Raw genomic sequence first — 19,251 nt, 5'->3', positions numbered from 1 at the left:
TTAAATTTTCAAAAACCAGAAGTATTGTAATTAATATTCCATGCAATAAAACTATTTCATTAACATGATTTCGTTTTTTCTTTGAACAGTATTAAAGATTTGTTTGTTTTGGGTTTAACGCCATTTTCAACAGTATTTCAGTCATGTAATGGTGTGCAATAAAACTAACAATTAAGTGTTCCTTGATTCTGTACCAGTACAATCCTGTTCTCCACAAGTAACTGCCAACTTCCCCACATGAATCAGAGGCAGAGGACGAATGATTTCAGACACAATGTGTTTTATCTTTCGTTAAGGAAAACCTACGCCCCGCCCAGGGATTGAACTCACAACCCCGCAATCGACGCTCTCCCTATTGAGTTAAGCGGGTGGGCTTAGTATAATAGAAGAAGTTCATCTAAACCTGCAACATATCAAGATTATATCCATCAATGTTCCCCAGCCTACATTTCTTATCAAGGCACATTACATGCAACATCCTACCAAGACTCCTTTTTCAACATACTTTCAATTTTTTAAAATACAAATTATTTTAGAATTCTCTACTTTGTCCACTAAGTATATTTTGTTTCATATTATCACACAGTGCTGAAAATACATTTAGACTTGCCCTTATATTTCAGTTAAACTAATATATAATGTAGTTTTAAGTATGTTAAAAATTCATTAAGTAGTCATTTATTCAGACACAGGGAAAAATACTATGCAGCCGCTACTGAACACATGAGAATTTTACATTATTATGCAATTCCACTTATAAACAGTACAAAATAAAAACAAGTAGCAGCATTCAATAAATGCTTGATGCCCCCGGTGGCATCCTTGTCGATACAAAGCAACCCAAGTCCAAAAACGAGGTCAAGTTCAAGGTCAAGGTCAAACTAAGGTCAGGTGATGCCTGAAGATGAGGAATGGTCACAGGTTAAATCTGCATTAGTATCAAGTCATTGTAGTTAGGGGTATTGATGCTAGACGAAACAGTCCCATTTGGTTAACCTCGTACAGACGGACGGACGAACAGGACAATCACTATATGCGTCCCACATCAGTATATCCCGGGGGCATAAAAATGCATACATATTACAACATACCATCATAGTCATGAACCTGCATAGCATGTATTAAATCTTGCAACATAAAAAAACCATTAAACCTAAAACTAACATGCAAGTATACATGTAACCACTTCTATAACTCTTCCAAATCTCGTCTTATCATTTATACAAAGTAATCAATAAATGATGAAAATATTTTTACATCAATTAAAAATGCCGTAGGGTAGACAAAATAATCACTTGCACATGCTCGACTTCAATTTCTACTCGAGTAAAAAAATAAATATTAAAGACAGAATGCAAAATGCCCCTCTGTTTACATTAATTTAAACCTTGAATAAATATCATGACATACTGCATCATACATGTAAAAGGGAACAAAAAAGTGTTTAGTGTATGTCCATACAAGAAACAAGACATAGAGCATGAAAGCAACAGAGTAAAAAATGTTTAAAATTTAAAATTTATAAAATTCTAAATGATGTTTCATGTACAGAAATATATTCTTATAGAATGATGGAAATGTAAACTTGTAAGTCCCCTATCAGCGTAAAATCCTTAAGCTGTAAATCAATGTAGCGGAAGGCTGACCTCTTCCTAGCCTACTGATTATTAAACCTTTACCCTGCTAAATTTCTAAAATGTACTAGTCCATCATTCAATTTGGGCAGTACCACTTATTATTCAAAGGCGTATTCACTGAAAATTTACTGACTGAATAGCAAACAGTACCGACCATAATCAGCCTGCGTGGCCATGCAGGCTGATCTTGGTCTGCACTGGTCGCAAAAGCAGAATCACTTGCCACCAGCAGGCTAAAGGTTAACAGATTTTACATCTGTCAGTGGCCTCTGAAAGGGGTCAAACTCAACTATTTAAATCAATGTGTAAGATATCAATATTAGAAGGAATGCTACATATCAAATTTGGTAAAGATACATCAAGTAGTTGTGAGAAGCTGTTTAAAGATTTTTTTCTATTTTCAGCCTTAGTGGCACCTAAAAGGGGTCAAGTGGAACCATCTGAATACATTTGAAAGAGGTCCACAAAATTTGCTACTGACCCAATTTGGTGAAGATACATCAAGCATTTCATGATAAAGGTTTTTCTATTTTGGCTCCAGCTGTCCTAAAAATGGATCAAGTGCCAACATCTTAACAATCTTGACAGAGGATCTTCCAAGGATGCCAAGACCTAGTCTGATGAGGATTCTGCAAGCATTACAGTTGAGTTACAAAGAGCCTACTGTAAAACAAATTGAGCAATCTTAAACTGGCATTGACAAAATTTTAGAACAATGTTTTTTCGACTGTTATTACACATTCTTACTTCAAAATAATGGGGCTACATTGACTTCCACTTAGTAGATATCTTAAACTAATTAACTAAGCTTACTGACAACTGACATAAAAATAAAATGTTAGGGTAAGATTTTCCGGAAGCACAGATCACCCCAAACACAGCTAAAGAGACACGCATCGCAAAGTAGGCCTGCAACACCTGTTGTCTCTATTATCTAATTCTAAAACAATAAGTAAGGCCTTAAGAATATTATATCAACAATGTCGATCCAAAACCCTGCAACTGTAAAATGGCAGCTTTTCAGGAAAGAATAAAAATGTATTTAGTCTGTTAAAACAAGGGAAAGTCCTTTGCAACAAAGATCTTTAACTAGTTTGAAATCATATTTTATATCCAACAGATCGTAACAGCATTAACTTCTGAGATATGCCTTTAAAGCACTTACAAGATTTTTTTTTACCTTACTTAATTGTATGCAAGTCTTCTTCTGCCAACATTGAAAGTTTTGGTTCCTATTCACTGTTAGTCAATGGTATTTAATATGATAAAGCACTATGGCTTACAACAATATGGTGGCTTTTTAGGACACTTAAAACCAGCAACTGCAAACGCCATGTCAAAACCCTGTTAGTGCACCCTTTTAAACAAGTGAGATATCCTATAAAAGAAACAGGTACGGTGTTTCTGACTTCTTCAAATGGTTTTACTGAAATAACAAGACTGGCTACTGAGATGTATGACTAGACAGAAATGTGTGGGAAATCTTGAAGATATAGTTTACCAAAAAAATAAAAATAAATAAATTTGTCCCAAATTTTTGTTATGGGGTTTTGGATCAACATTGTTGATATATATTTAGAATCTGAGACCATAACATTTAACATACAGGCAAAGTTCCGAGGGCTGAGCGCAAGACTATTGTATCTTGTTCTTTGTCTATATACAGTTACCATAATTTTGCACTCAGCCATAAGAAATTAATACTCTTGCTTTTGTAGTCTATATATTTTTAAAATTTACATAGAAATCTATAACAGTCATGGCAAGTTAAAGCTGAGCACAGTATTTAACACAGTTGGCACATTTGAATAAATAATCTGTAGAAAATATATACATTAAACAAGAGGCAAAGAATGGGCATTACTCGCTCACCTGAGGAGGACAATGACCTTGAGACTTAGCTTCGGACCAAGTTTGGTGAATAAACATAAAGCTGTTCATTAAGTTCTTTAAGGGTTCTTCTATTTTTTACTGTGGCAGTGCCTACAAGCTGCCAAGTGGGACCATTTGAATAAATGTGAGAACAGTCCATGAAGAAAATGCTACAGACCAAGTTTGGTGAAGATCAATCATGTGGATCATGTGAAGAAGTTGTTTCAAGGTTTTTCTTTTTAAAACTTTGGTGGCTCCTTAAATGGGCCAAGCGAAACCTTAAATTATTACTATTATAAGGAAGCTACAGACCAAATTTTGTGAATTCATCAACTGTCCATCAAGTCATTTAAAAGTTTAACCATTTCTGAAATCAACAGATCTGAAAGAAGACCTTTCAAAAAAGCTACAGACCAAGTTTAATAAAGATCCATTCAGTGGCTCATAAGAAGTTATTTCAGGTTCTTCTATTTTCAGCTCTGGCAGCCCCTGAAATGGGCCAAGCGGAATAATCTGAACAAAACTGAGATACAACCATACAATGATGCTACAAACCAACTTTGGTGAAGACCTATTGTCTGGCAGACTGGTACAAAAGAAGAAATTGTTAACATGCTTTTTTTCTATTTTTAGCTCTCCTAGACCCTTAAGCCTTTATAAGGGGACAAGCTGACCCATTTGAATAGAGGTCCATGTAAGGATGCTACTGATCAAGTTTGGTGTAATTCTGACCAGCAGTTTCAGAAGACAGGATGTTTATGTACAAATGAGCTGTGCCATGAGAAAACCAACATAGTGGGTTTGCGACCATCATGGATCCAGACCACCAGCCTGCGCAGTCTGGTCAGGATCCATGCTGTTCGCTTTCAGAGCCTATTGCAATTAGAGAAACTGTTAGCGACCATCATGGATCCTGACCAGACTGCGCGGATGCACAGGCTGGTCTGGATCCATGATGGTCGCAAAGCCACTATGTTGGTTTTCTCATGACATGGCTCAAATACTGATGCAAATCAACGTATGCCAGATAATCCACTTATACAAATGGCTCATTCTGAACAAAGTTCAGGTGAGCTAAAAAATATATACATGTATGCTATTAGAAAATATACACTTGTCCATGTTGCAACACAATGCTGTTTGTCTTTAGCTAAAGCAACTTATTATAGTTTTTATAGTAAAACGTATATTACCAAAAAAAATTCACTGACCCAAAACATTTCCTCATTCTTAATCTGTGAATGGTAAGTTTAAAACAAACAACCATTTTTTCGCTTCTACAGATTTCTATAATAATAATTATGTTCTACTCAAAGAAACATGTGTATTTCTAAGTGAATTTAGTTACAGAAAAATGAGTATCAAATATCATATTTTAAGCATAACATTTCATCAATGTGTAAATTAAAAAAATATTTGTTCATAAAAATAATCTGAAAAATGCTGAAAATATATTCTCAATACATACTGTGTGAATAAAACTCACAATGGCATGCTACTAGTATGTTCTTTAGGAAATAGATTTTTGTTTTGCGTGCTTTGTTGGCAAATAAAACACGGTTTTGAGTTCAGATGCATAGTAATCTAATCACAAAGGCCTGAGTGATTAATTACGATGCATCTGAATGAAAAAACTTGTTTTATTTGCCAACAAAGCAAGCAAAACTAAAATCTATTTTCATTCTAACACATTCAAATTACACTAGGAAGAGATACTAATCAGAAATAAAATGCAGTTTTAAATATGAGGGAGTAAACAGCCAAAAGTAGGTCATTTTGCAAAACGTGTTCTTATCGACAAGACAATACACGGTAAAATCCTTCTTGGTTTGTATAAAAGAAAATCTTAAAAGTGTTAGAATTTACTATTTAACATGCAATATATACAGTCATATCCTCTTTCCTTCGATGAAAATATACAACATGATAATGCCAATGAGATGCGCTGTTCCAACAATTGTGGGTAATGTACAAAATAATCTTATTAGTAAATAATGTCCCTCTATGACAAAATTTAATAAATAAATGAAAACAAAGCAAATTTCTTTAACAGAAAACAAAGAAATGCAAAAGTACGTGTGAAGGTCTTTGACTTTCCACACACTAAATACATCTAATGTATCTTACATCAAAATGACAAAGATGTTAAACTGCTCTTAAATCATTCCTTAATTGAAATCTGAGTTTAGTACGATTATACATGCTGGTAAATCATTCCTTAATTGAAACAACCTTTCAGTATGATTATACATGCTTGTACCAGTAAATCATTCCTTAATTGAAATCTTACTTCAGTATGATCATAATACCCTGAAATCCCGAAAATAAGCCACGGCTTATTTTAAATTTTAGTAAGGATTTGGTGGCTTATTATCATGATTATCCAGACCGACTTATTTTTGAGTCCGGCAAACTTTTGAGTACATATATTCAGTAAGAGTTTAAAAAGCAGCGTAGTTTCGAGTACCAATATACTGAAGATATGGATATCATATATTTTGCTTTGTAGTAAAAACACTGACGTCGGTATTACTTATACTTCTGACGTACCAGTTTTGTTACAATTTGTTACAATTTCTTAATGAAAATACCCCGATGCTAACAGATAATTACCCATTAAATAGTTTTGTCTGGCCTAACAAACAAAATACACCTTTGATTTAATCGACCAACGGGTAAGAATAACTTACACAATACGTGATAAACACTGCATTGTGTTATAAAGACCTGTCATGTTAATTAGTAGAACTGACATGACAAGAAGTGTTTGAGACAGGTATTTTTTTGTTTTTAAGGTTTTAATTTTGTCCAGGGTTTTAAAAAATTAGTGCTTTTATTCCAAAGTATGTTTTATTGCTATTACATGTAGAAATAAATCTGCTATGTACACGTTGGTAACTTTTGCTATTATATATGATGTCCTAACAAAGTCATTGATACTATTACTGATAAAACAAGAGCACCGCCTTGCGGGTGCTGACGCTCATCTGATTTTTTTTGTGTAATAGAAATATTGTCCTAACCACGATTTTCTAAGTCTAAAAAGGGCCATCATTCTTGCAAAAAGCAGGATAGAATTATGTTTCTTGATGTACAGTGTCCACTTATGATGGTGAAAAACTGTTGCAAGTTTTAAAGCAATAGCTTTGATAGTTTATGAGAAAAGTCGACTTAAACATAATACTCAACCAAGAAAATGATTTTCTAAGTCCAAAAGGGGCAATAATTATTGCAAAAAGCAGGATGGAGTTATGTTGCTTGCTATACAGGGTCAGCTTATGATGGTGAACAAGTGTTGCAAGTTTCAAAGCAATAGCTTTGATAGTTTAAGAGAAAAAGTTGACCTAAACATAAAACTTAACCTAGAAATCTGATATTTTCTAAGTCCAAAAGGGGCCATAAATCTTGCAAAAAGCAGGATTGAGTTATGTTTCTTGCTGTACAGGGTCAGCTTATGATGGTGAACAAGTGTTGCAAGTTTTAAAGCAACAACTTTGATAGTTTAGGATAAAAGCTGACCTAAACATAAAACTTAACCAAGAAAACTGACTTTCTAAGTCCAAAAGGGGCAATAATTCTTGCAAAAAGCAAGATGGAGTTATGGTTCTTGATGTACAGGGTCTGCTTATGATGGTGAACAAGTATTCCAAGTTTCAAAGCAATAGCTTTGATAGTTTAGGAGAAAAGTTGACCTTAACATAAAACTTAACCAAGAAATCTGATATTTTCTAAGTACAAAAGGGGCCATAAATCTTGCAAAAAGCAAGATGGAGTTATGTTTCTTGCTATACAGGGTCAGCTTATGATGGTGAACAAGTATTCCAAGTTTCAAAGCAATAGCTTTGATAGTTTAGGAGAAAAGCTGACCTAAACATAAAACTTAACCAGGCAACGCCGACGCCGACAACCGCTCAAGTGATGACAATAACTCATAATTTTTTTTCAAAAAATCAGATGAGCTAAAAACTGGAAGGCTTATTTTTGAGTGCGGCTTATTTATGAGTCCTTTTTGCATGTAGTGAAATGGTGGCTTATTTTGGAGACCGGCTTATTTTCGGGAATTCAGGGTAAATGCTTGTAAATCATTCCTTAATTAAAAGCTCCTTTAACTATTATTATACATCCTTAATTGAAATCTTCTTTCTGCATGATCATACATGCTAGTAAATCAAATCTTAATTCGGATGATCATTTGTGTTCGTAAATCATTCCTTAATTGAAATCTTACTACAGTATGATCATACATGCTCATCAATCATTCCTCATAGTCAGAATCTGTCATACGTGTGATCATGTGGTAATCAAAATGTACACGATTCTCAAAATGATTTATTCGTTCCTCGTCCGGCATACACACACAGCAATTCTTACTGGCCAGTTTATATACCACTACCCACAAAATTGTCAGGAGATTCATGTTAAACAGACAGTGCCAAGAAAAATACATTGGCACTAACGATAAATTTTCAACTTTCTGCCCATCAAAAGTAAAGTTAGACGAATGAACACCTTGCGCTATGGTGATAGTGCTATTCTCTGTAGAAGTCGGGATCGAGTCCTCTGATTGTACACTCTGTTTCAACAGAACAACGCACATGTGAGCAAACCAGGTTCCTAGCACCACTGTACAGAATGAACGAATCAACGGGAACCAGATATAATGAGAATATTTAAACTCTAAAAGTAACGCTACTGCGGCAAATGTTGCAGCATACATTGCACAAGTATCGGCGACTGACATCCAAGAATATGATGCGACTGAATGATAGGAGAGCACCACTGACTGAACGTTGAAGCAAATGACTAGGACCAGATAGTCGAGGCCTGGGAAAATGATGCGTTGACAACAATCTGATATGATATCACAGACTGAAGACAGAGCAAACAAACTGAACACTGTGAGCTGGCCTATGGCTTCATTCTTCTCCGAGCTGTTCTGAGCACTATTAATTTGATAAACACTGATGACACAAATACTGACGCTCGAGAGGAACTTAAATAAGCCTTCTACTGGGACACTTCTACATCTGAAACAAAAAAGTTAAGTTAAATATTTTTCAAAATAAAGTAAGAAATATTCTTCTGTAATGAAAGCATTCAAAACTTGTCTTGAATGATTAACCTTTACCTTGTTAAAATTTCAAAAATGGACTAGTCCATCAATCAATTTGGGCAATACCATTTATTATTCAAAGGAGTGTTCACTGAAAATTTACTGACTGAATTGCGAACAGTGCAGACCAAGATCAGCCTGCACAGAATGTGGTCTGCACTGGCCGCAAAGGCAGAATCACTTGCGGGCAGCAGGTTAAAGGTTAAGAAGCTAATAATATATCAGGGTTATCCTCTGAAGATCAGACTAAAGTGAACGCTGTCAGGTGTCACGCATAAAACAAGAGGGCCCTTAAGACCTTGTATCACTCACCTGACCTATGATGGATGTGCAGGCTGATCTTGGTCTGCACTGGTCGCATAGGCAGAACCACTTGCAGACAGCTGGCTAAAGGTTAAATTTTGGACAAGGGTCCTGTGTATTAGTGCTTTACACCTGACACAATCAGGGCAACTTCTGTAATTTTGTATCTTTCACTACCCATATAAATTATAAACAAAAGACGTGGCAATTACCGATAAACTAGGTGGTTTTTTTTTTAAACATTTTCAAACTTTAGTAGCACTGATCTTGACCTAACAGTGATCTTGACTCTAGTGGTAACAAAGACTATAGAAACTTAGGACATCACCCACCCAAATCAACATCATTGATCTAAGAACCAGCTTTTCAACTTTGAAATCCACGTTAAAAATTCTTCTGAAGGTGTCACCCACATGCGTTACTGGTGCCGACTATAAATATACTTAACGCATCATGCGTACATACATAAAACATGATAATATCACAAGAGCATTAATTATACCTTGCACAGCACTGGAAGGTTACAGATGATGTGAACTCTGTTTTCTTATGTTTGCTGCTCCAGTACTTCTTAGTGATCTGTACATGCCACCACAGTCCTAGGAGAATGTAATACCCAGCCGACACTGCCAGGCTTATATTACACACCTGCATTATCATACACTATACAGACAGCATCTACCTGAATAAGAAACAAATCAGAAAGCCATGGTTAGAGGTTGCATCATGGTCAGTGACTGAAGTAAGAGAGTATAAATCTGTAATAACTAATGTGTGAATACTTTCTAATTCTTGGAATAAATTTCACTCTGATATATATATATCCTAAAAACATTTTGAGGATTTTTGGTCCTGGACCAAATGATTCAAATCACACAATCCATTAAATAGATGTGTGTCCATTAACACTGATGACCTCACTTCCTGTCACTATAAGGTTATCTTGGGTTGAGAGTGTGAGTCATGGAGGTGGGGGTATGGATACTGCAAACATCATCAAACAAATGCACCGCTTGTGGGTGCAGACGCTCATCTGATTTTTTTTGTCTCTGTATAATAGAAATATTGTCCTACCCATATTTTCTAAGTCCAAAAGGAGCCATGATTCTTGCAAAAAGCAGTGTAGAGTTATGGTACTTGCTGTGCAGAGTCAGCTTTTAATGGCGAATAACTACTCCAAGTTTTAAAGCAATAGCTTTGACCGCTAAGGAGAAAAGTTGACCTAAAGTCCTAAACATAAAACTTATTAATAACCAAGAAATCTGATATTTCCAAAAGGGGCCATAATTCTTGCAAAAAGCAGAATGGAGTTACGTTTCTTGATGTACAGAGTCAGCTAGTCAGCTATTGATGTTGAATAAGTGTTGCAAGTTTTAAAACAATAACTTTGATAGTTTAGGAGAAAAGCTGACCTAAACATAAAACTTAACCAGGCAACGTCGACGCAGACCAAGTGATGTCACAATAACTCATCAATTTTTTTCCAAAAAATCAGATGAGCTAAAAACACAAAATAAAAGAAACAGAAAGAATAATATTGAACAACTTCACATAACAAATAACATTCTTATATAGTTTCATAACAACACTTAAGTAAAATACTTTTTGAGGTACGTATGACAAACATTCACTAGGCCTTTAATGCATATTTTCAGGGCTTTTCATCAGGAAATTGGGAAGAGACCCTGGCCTTTCAAATTGGGAAATTCATACATGATAATTGCTCATTTTGAGAAAAGGGCATTTTATTGAAACGGGGCCTTTCTCCCTTCTGCAAAAGAGGTATGTAACAAAGGACACAATGGTGTGGATTCCTTATCATAAATGAGCTCTCTGCTTCCTGTTTGTGAAATATAATTTCAAAAAAAAAAAAATTCTTTTCTTTTTTTTTTTACATTTTGGGAAGTTCCTCTGCCACAGTTGGGAAAAAATGACCTTATTTTCAATTGGGAAGTGGCCTAATATCGGCCTCTGTTATATAAGGATGAAAAGCCCTGATTTTTTACCAAGTCAAGCGGAATTACTATGGTCTTTAAAGAGTGAAACCCTGAACAAAACCCCCTGTGTTTTACAAGTTCATGATGGAAGTGACTAACAGGCAAAAGCTAAATACCAACAACTGACAAAGAAACCTATTTTACACATCCATTGAACACATTGTCTTATTGAAAGCACCGCAGATCTCTCTCCACGCTTCAAAATTGAAATTTACATTCATTCACTTTCGCATCAAAACACATAACTGTCAAATATTCTTTATAATAAAGAATGAATTTAGACGAAAAATATTCTCATGGTTGGATTTTATAAATAATTCGGCCCGTTATGGTACGTGTTCTCTATGTAGTTAGTATATATAGCCGATATGTGTTACCATCATTTATTTGTAGTAATTTAATTAAAAGTTCTTTCATATAGTTACACATTCATATCAAAGCAGTTTCAAAGGTCAGTCAGTATGCATTCGGTGGTACCCTTACGTCAAATAATGACCGCAGATTTTTTTTACTAGTGCCGTAGGTTAAACGTATTTGTTTTCGTCTAAGCATGTATAATTGATTCTGTATATTTTGTAGTGTTGCATTGTGCATAATATTTCATCGAGTCTGTGTAATGCGTCGGGGAAGTGATTGGTAGCGCAGTTTTAATTACGGTAAACCAATATATCATGTGTTTGGGACTTTTCCTACATTACACTTCAATAAAACAAGGTTGAAATATTTGCTATGTAAACGGCTGTCATTTGATTAAACTTGACACCGGGACATGTTAAACGTCCAAATATTAAAAGGCACTTTGTGCAAGTTTAATATTATTGAACTAGGAGTAGCAACAACCACCACTTTTTTTGTTAGTTTTGATTACAAGATGAAAATTAGGTTTTTGGACACTTGTATGTGTTTGACTGACAAATCAATTGTGCTTTTGACCATAAAATTTAGTGATAAAGATTTATAGGGGGTTAAAGTCATGTCCTAGATTATGACACATAAGACATTTTTCAGGTTTTTTGTGCAAAAGGGACAGCAGCTAACTGCATTTTTTCTGCTACATGTATTTTATTTATTTTAATATTACTTATTTATATACAAGAAAGGAATATTTCCCAAGTTTCTTTAGAGAGATTATGCAGCCATTCAATAAAACAAGTGCACCGCCTTACGGGTGCAGACGCTCATCTGATTTTTTTTTTGTCTCTGTATAATGTCCTACCATGATTTTTTTAAGTCCAAAAAGGGCCATAATTCTTGCAAAAAGCAATGCAGAGTTATGGTACTTGTGGTACAGAGTCAGCTTTTAATGGCGAATAACTGCTCCAAGTTTTAAAGCAATAGCTTTGACCGTTAAGGAGAAAACTTGACCTAAACATAAAACTTAACCAAGAAATCTGATATTTTCCAAGTCCAAAAGGGGCCATAATTCTTGCAAAAAGCAGGATGGAGTTATGTTTCTTGCTGTACAGAGTCTGCTATTGATGGTGAACAAGTGTTGCAAGTTTTTAAGCAGTAGCTTTGATAGTTTAGGAGAAAAGTTGACCTAAACATCAGGGGTTCCAATAGACCTGAAAACCCAAGAGTCCCAGGACCCTTGGGTCCAAATTTTGAAGGGTCCTTTTTCAAAATACAAGAGTCCTGCCACAACACGTCGATACAATTGACTGTATTTTCTTATATAGTAATACTACGTAATTAATAGCAACTAAAACCAAGAACATGTTACAGCATAATAACAATTTCTGTTTCAGGTCATATAATCTCATATTGTAAATTAATATTTATCAAAATTCATTTTAATTTGATGAGGTTTTTTTTTTTCAATATTTTTTTTTTGTTAGCAGAAAAGTGCTAAAACACACTGTAAAAATGTATCCAAAACGTACTATCCGGATACTGGTACACTTTCGGAATGTCGTCTGAAATGTTGTTTTTGCCCAGTTAACTTGGTCCACTCAGGTAAACCAGAGATAGTTCCTCAAATAATGATGCTACTTTTCATTAAAAATTGCATTGAAAGTCAGTTTTTTAGTGAATTTTGGAAAAATTGCATATGTCATCGGGTGTAATTAGATCGTGAACGGACATTCTAAACTTATTTTTGCTTTCCAAATTCATTTAAATTTGTGGATTTTCATGTTGAAATTAGGGTACGATCATTAAACAATGGTCTAATTTAAAGTTTGCATGAAGAAATCTTGCAGGACACTTTTCACATGCTCGGTAATCAGCTGGTCGCTTAATTACGATAATTTAATAATTGGCGCCTTTTTTGACAGTATGCAGGCTCAATACCGGTAACGCTTTATCAATTAATGTTAACACTTCCGCAGGGGTGTAAAATTCCACTCGCCCGCTAGCATTGGCGAGTTAAAGTCTGAATAGGACGAGTGGACCTCGCTGTATACTCGACCGATCGGGCGAGTGGTTTTTTACGTCCTTCCTTTACCAAAATTCAGAAATTACAACTCCAAAACGTCAACAAACTTTGAGATGGTTCAGTCGCTACCTGGATTGACTGGAATTTACCCGCGAATCGTAAAGATATCAAAACGTCATGCCGGTAATTTTCCATTCCACAAGCACGTGCGACCTATCGTATTAAATATCTAATTTACATCGACACGTACACAAAAATCGTGCGTAGTGCATTCATTTTTTAACTTTTTCGCCTCAAGTTTTCAACACCTCTTGAGAAATAATACTATTTGAATTCTATAATGATTTTAATAAGATATCGACAGAAATGTAGGCAAAATTCTATAAAAACGGTCGAATTTTCATATAATCATTTGTAAAAATTCAAACAGCGCGATCTTAGTTACTTATTTCTTTTTAAAAGTAAATAAATGATGAATACTCTGGGCATAAAATTCAGACTTTTGACCAGAAAGAACAAAAAACAGAATAAAAAAATCTTAAAGAATGAAAAAGCGGCAGCAATTACAATACATGGAGTAAAACGATTTTTGGCAAACAGATTTCTGTTAGTGCGGCAGAATAGGTTACGTGACCTCGTGAAAGTAAATAGAAATGCGATTTTAAAATAAAGCAATGTGATGTCATTGCGGTTTTTAATAAGTTTTAAATGAATCTTTGTACATGTATTTTTTGACCAACAATTTAAAAGTTTTTTTTTGTCAAACAATAATGTAAATTCCTTGAGGGCAAACATGATCAATTACTTAGTTTATCAACTGAATAATTACCTTTTTTTTCATCTCTTTCAACACGGGTGGATGGACGATGATTATTGTGTCCAAACTTTTTAGACACTTTTCAAAATAAATATTTTTCGGGAAATAATACTATTGTACATAATACTCCTTTCATAAAAGTGACAGTATTAAAAGTGTCAATTATTAGGGCGAGTGGCTGTTCACTAAGGGCGAGTAGATATTACTGGCTACTAGTCCTGCAGGGCGAGTGGTGTGAAAAATAATTTTACACCCCTGACTGACTTCATTGATTCTCACTATGTGCACTCGCCGTGACGTAACTTGCTGATAAAGAAAAATCAGCGTGGCGTATCCACAGGATAAAGGGCGGGATTTAGCAGAAGATCAAAGGCAGGAGGGCATGACCGCGAGTGTTTTTTGAATACACGTGTTTATCGTGGACATAGTTTTACTGTAGGAAATGACTGATAAGAGGAAGGATTATCAAAGGAAAATGTCTCCGGGTCCCGAGTGACGCACAGGCAATTATCATGCCGGGTCCTTTTAGCGTCTTTTGAAAATCTCCCGGGTCCGGACCCGGGGACCCGGGTCAAATGGAACCCCTGCCTAAACATAAAACTTAACCAGGCAACACCAATGCCGACCAAGCGATGACAATAACTCAATTTTTTTCAAAAAATCAGATGAGCTAAAAATGAAAATGAAATTTTAGTCCCATTCAAATACATGGTACTTTCACTTTGAAAAACAGTGTTTTCCAATCTGCACACTTTCCTGTCTTAAAACTCATACAGTATTTAAGATACCCTACATGCAACACAATAAGGTAGGTATTTCAATGACCTTGACCCCTATTGTCAACAAAGCTTTTTAAAGTGGAAAGTGTCTAATTAATTTCAGTAACAAATATTTTAATTCTTGCATTTTTCCTCAAATTATGTGTTTAGGTATTGAGCATGATTTTGTTTATCATTCGAAGAGTTAGCAGTTTCTCAGAAATTAGGGGAATTTGAGGAAAAATGCAAGAATTAAAATATTTGTTACTGAAATTAATTAGTTACACCATTTTTTATGAAAAATAGTGACCTACAAAATATGGGAGGCAAAAGTTGAAAGTGCTGTAGTTTTTTGTAAAACAATTTATATGGTAAAATATTGTATTATTATGAAAGATATAATGTTAATGAACACATCTGCATCATTTTTGAAATGAAAAGTCTTCATCTTAAAGTCACTGAAATACCTACAATAAGGTAGGTTAAAAATGTGAAAGCGAGCATTCCAATTTTTTTGTGGTCACATTTTTTTGAAATCCTGAATCAAGTGTTTGCACGAGTCATCTTTCCTGTGGTTGTTGCTACTAGGAGAGGGGGTAGTTCTATAAATAAACGTCGGACTTCAATATTTTACGATTTTGACATTTCATATAGTCCAACGTTTTATCGAAAGTATGAATTTCCCAGTAGAGCCTTCCGCAAAAGTTCTTGCGGAAGGTTTTACAAGTTCATGGTAGAAGTGACTTAAAAGCGATAGCTAAATACCAACAACGGACACAAAAACCGAATTTACACATCCATTGAGCATACTGTCTTACTGAAGATATTGAAGATCAGTCAGCACTTTGAAAATGAAATTTACATCCATTCACTTTCGCAACACAAAACGAAACTGTCAAATCTTCTTTATTATAAAGAATAATTTTAGACGAAAAAATATTCTCACGGTCGGATTTGAAGAAAAATGCGGCCCGTTACTAACGTATTGTCTATGTAGTATGCATATGTTTATAATCGATGGGTGTAATCAGCATTTGTTGGTTGTAATTTTATTAAAAGTTACTTATATTAGTTGTAAAGTCATATGAAAGCAGCTTAAAAGGCTAGTCCACATGCGTTCGGCGGTACCCATGCGTTGAATAATGGCCGCAGATTTTTTACAAGTGTTGTAGGCTTAACGTATTTGTTTTCGTCTAAGCATGTATAATTGATTCTACATATTTATTCGGTGTTGTATTGTTCATGATATTTCAATAAAATACGCTAGAAGATTGTGTGAAATGCGTCGGAGAAGTGATTGGTGGTGCAGTTTTAGTTACGGTAAACCAATGTTTCACGTGTTTGGGAGTTTTCCTACATTACACTTCAATAAAATAAAGTCGTAACCTGTGCTATGCAAATGGCTGACATTCGATTAAACTTGACACAGGGACATGTTGAACCTCCAAATATTAAAAGGCACCCTGTGCAAGTTTAAACCCCCAACTGCCATATAAAAGCCACAAGATGGTGCCGGGGCAGGTTTTTATATAAATTATGCATGTTTCACATCAGAGAGCCCTTTTTCAAAATTTTAAATAAACCACTGAATAAAAAGTTATGAAAAATTGCATAAATACACATTGAAATATTCTTTATCAATTGGTGTTTTTATTTCTTAAAATAAAAATTGTTGAAGTATAGTTTCAAAAAATTATTTAAACCTAACTGCCAAAAATTTGAATTTGCCGGGAGGAGCTAATGAGGTCATGAACCCTAGAGGAACAGAGAATGTAAACAATTTCCACGTGGTTAATTTTATCAACAAACCTGATCGTCAGAAGGCTTCGTATCAATGGAATTAACACCAAGCTAGAGTGCAATGCAAAACTTCTCCAGAAAGTAATTTTGAATTTTTAAACCAAATAGAATATCATAGTCATTTCTACAGTTATATTTTTATATGCCATATCATAAAAATGTTTTAAAGAAATAGGGAACTACTAATTACAGACATACAGTGATAAATATAATTTCAAATAGCTTATCATTTTTATTAGTCCTTATCACAGCAGCACTTGCTAATTTGTGTGTATTGTTCTGCATCCAAGACTTAAAGTTTATTATTTCTACATTTATTGCTAGGTTATCTCAATTAATGGACCAGCCAGCAATGATAATTTTAGTTAAATGAATGTTTGATTTTGAGTTTCATTGTTAAATTTACATAAACAAGATTAAAAATCAGGAATGCTAGTCTTGACTCAATTTTTCATAGGATTGATACTGATATGGATGCACAATATGGATAATAATAGTTGTTTACCATCAAAACATGCAAACTAGTTCAAATTTCTTCTTCAACTGACCATTGTTTACATCTGCCTGTGAATCATTTAAAGTGAGCTATTTTTAGCTAACAGACAGCCTAGAGTAGCGTTGATATTTGATAGGCTCCTCCTACAAAACTTACTGCCAGGGTAGTAAAAGTTGGGGCTTTAATGTTATTGAACTAGGAGGGGGGGGGGGGGGGGGGGGGGACTTGACTTCCAAGTGTCTGTGGTTACCGTACCCTAGTAGCCAAGTCACTTTCATTAAATATTTTCTTTGCAAATAACAGAATAATACTTTTTTCTTTCCTTTATTATTTTAGTAAAGCGACAATAGCATCAAACGCACTTTTAAAAATATAATTTACATCGCGAAAACGTGTGTTACTTCAATTTACTGCTAGAAAATATATTAGTGTTTCAAAGGAGTGGTCTTAATAAATCAATAATGACACACTTTTAAATTTTTCTCTTGCATATGATGAAAACGCTACTTTTTGCTTTGAAACAGCCTTTTTTTCATTGATTTTTAATTTTTTTTTCTTCTTCTCGGTAACGTGAAAAGTACTATTTGTATTTATCGCAATTAGGATTTAGTACACTAAATTCTTGGTTATAACACACTAAATAGTTGTTGTTCTTTATTCTATATAAAATTGACCTAATTCCAATGACTGCAGCACACATCAGGACCCATTTTAAATGTCTGTAACCTACATTTTCTTGAAGAATATTGTCAGTGCTAACTAAAAATCAAAAGAAAAGTGGGGGTCATATTTGATGCAAGAAAAATAATTTCAGTCACACACACTAACTGCATATCAGCTAAGAAATGACACCCCAAATTATACTGGTGGTGTATGATCTAAGTTTCCATGAAAATTTTTGTCATGTTGTTATTTTATTATGAAAATGCTACCTACATGTCAAGCATAGATCTGTCATGTGATTTTAGCAAAAAAAGTGCAAAGAAAATAAGAAAAATAGCTCTACAGAGCAAAAAAACTGGGGACTATTTGTATCCGCCATTATGCGCCATTTTTCTTTTTAGTGTCTGTATGCTTTTACGTCTGCCCAATCTGTAGACATTTTTTGTCCTATAGGCGCAGTCAGGATTTTTTGGAGAGGCATGAAAAGGCGATGGGTTGGGTGCGGGAGGGGGTTTCCCCTCCGACCGGTTGGTGGCCTCCCCCAGATTTTTTAATCTGCAATATATTTCGTGCACCTATAGTTGTTAGTATCAGTCTCGGTTAATCAAAGCAATCTCTAACGATGCGACTGACCATCTGTGAAGTGACCTATCTTGAATTCAAGCCATTATTTTTTCTCGAACGTTTGCAAATGTTTTCCGTTGCGAAAAAAACTCATTATTCAATATATCATTTATATTATCAATTAAAAAGAACAAACTATAGCTAGACACATGACGCTTATACATGTAACACCAATTATTAAAAAAAAGTGTACAATTTCCAGCTTCCAGTTATAGACCAGTCTCATTGACATGTATAGCTTGCAAACTATTAGAACACATTGTAGTCAGTAATATCTTGGATCACCTAGACAAATATAACATCCTGGTAGACAACCAGAGTGGTTTTCGTGCCCGGCGGTCTTGCGAGACCCAATTTGTGGGTTTTATTCATGACTTAGCTAAATCGGTACAGCGAAGTCAAGTTGATGTTGCCATCATGGACTTTAGTAAAGCATTTGATGTAGTTCACCATGGCCGACTTTTATTAAAATTAGATCATTTTAGCATCAGGGGCTCTGCACAATCATTCCTGGATCAAAGCTTTCCTAGGACACAGAACAGAATTAAAGGGTGGTGGTACTGATGGGGCAAAATCTGGCTTGACTCCTGTTATATCAGACGTCGCTCAGGGGTCCGTCCTGGGACCTCTACTATTTCTGCTCTATATAAATGACCTACCGGGTTCTGTGTCTTCCAATGTGCACCTTTTTGCAGATGACTGTGTTATCTACAGAACAATTAAGTCACCGGCAGACTCAGCTCAGCTGCAACGGGACCTTAATACTCTGTCATTATGGGAGCAGAAATGGAAGA

The 19,251-nt window shown here is 34.9% G+C and overlaps 1 protein-coding gene across 2 annotated transcripts; it reads right to left on the bottom strand.

Annotated features, from left to right (window-relative positions):
- Positions 1-4,359: 4,359 nt before the first annotated feature.
- LOC123534874 (uncharacterized) lies at positions 4,360-17,831 on the bottom strand. 2 transcript variants are annotated; one of them, XM_045317331.2, is made up of 3 exons: positions 17,641-17,831; positions 9,428-9,607; positions 4,360-8,536 (listed from the first exon to the last, which is right to left on the bottom strand). In XM_045317331.2, the coding sequence occupies exons 2-3, from the start codon at positions 9,583-9,585 to the stop codon at positions 7,765-7,767; spliced, it is 930 nt and encodes a 309-aa protein (XP_045173266.2). In that variant the 5' UTR covers positions 9,586-9,607; positions 17,641-17,831; the 3' UTR covers positions 4,360-7,764. The 2 variants fall into 2 exon arrangements, with proteins under 2 accessions (XP_045173266.2, XP_045173267.2); XM_045317332.2 differs by having other exon boundaries at positions 17,678-17,778.
- Positions 17,832-19,251: the final 1,420 nt, after the last annotated feature.

The sequence above is a fragment of the Mercenaria mercenaria genome, chromosome 12 (genome assembly GCF_021730395.1).
Source record: "Mercenaria mercenaria strain notata chromosome 12, MADL_Memer_1, whole genome shotgun sequence".
Classification (NCBI taxonomy): Eukaryota; Metazoa; Mollusca; class Bivalvia; order Venerida; family Veneridae; genus Mercenaria; species Mercenaria mercenaria.
The sequence above is the reverse complement of the archived record's forward strand: the minus strand, read 5'-3'. Positions and strand labels throughout refer to the sequence as shown.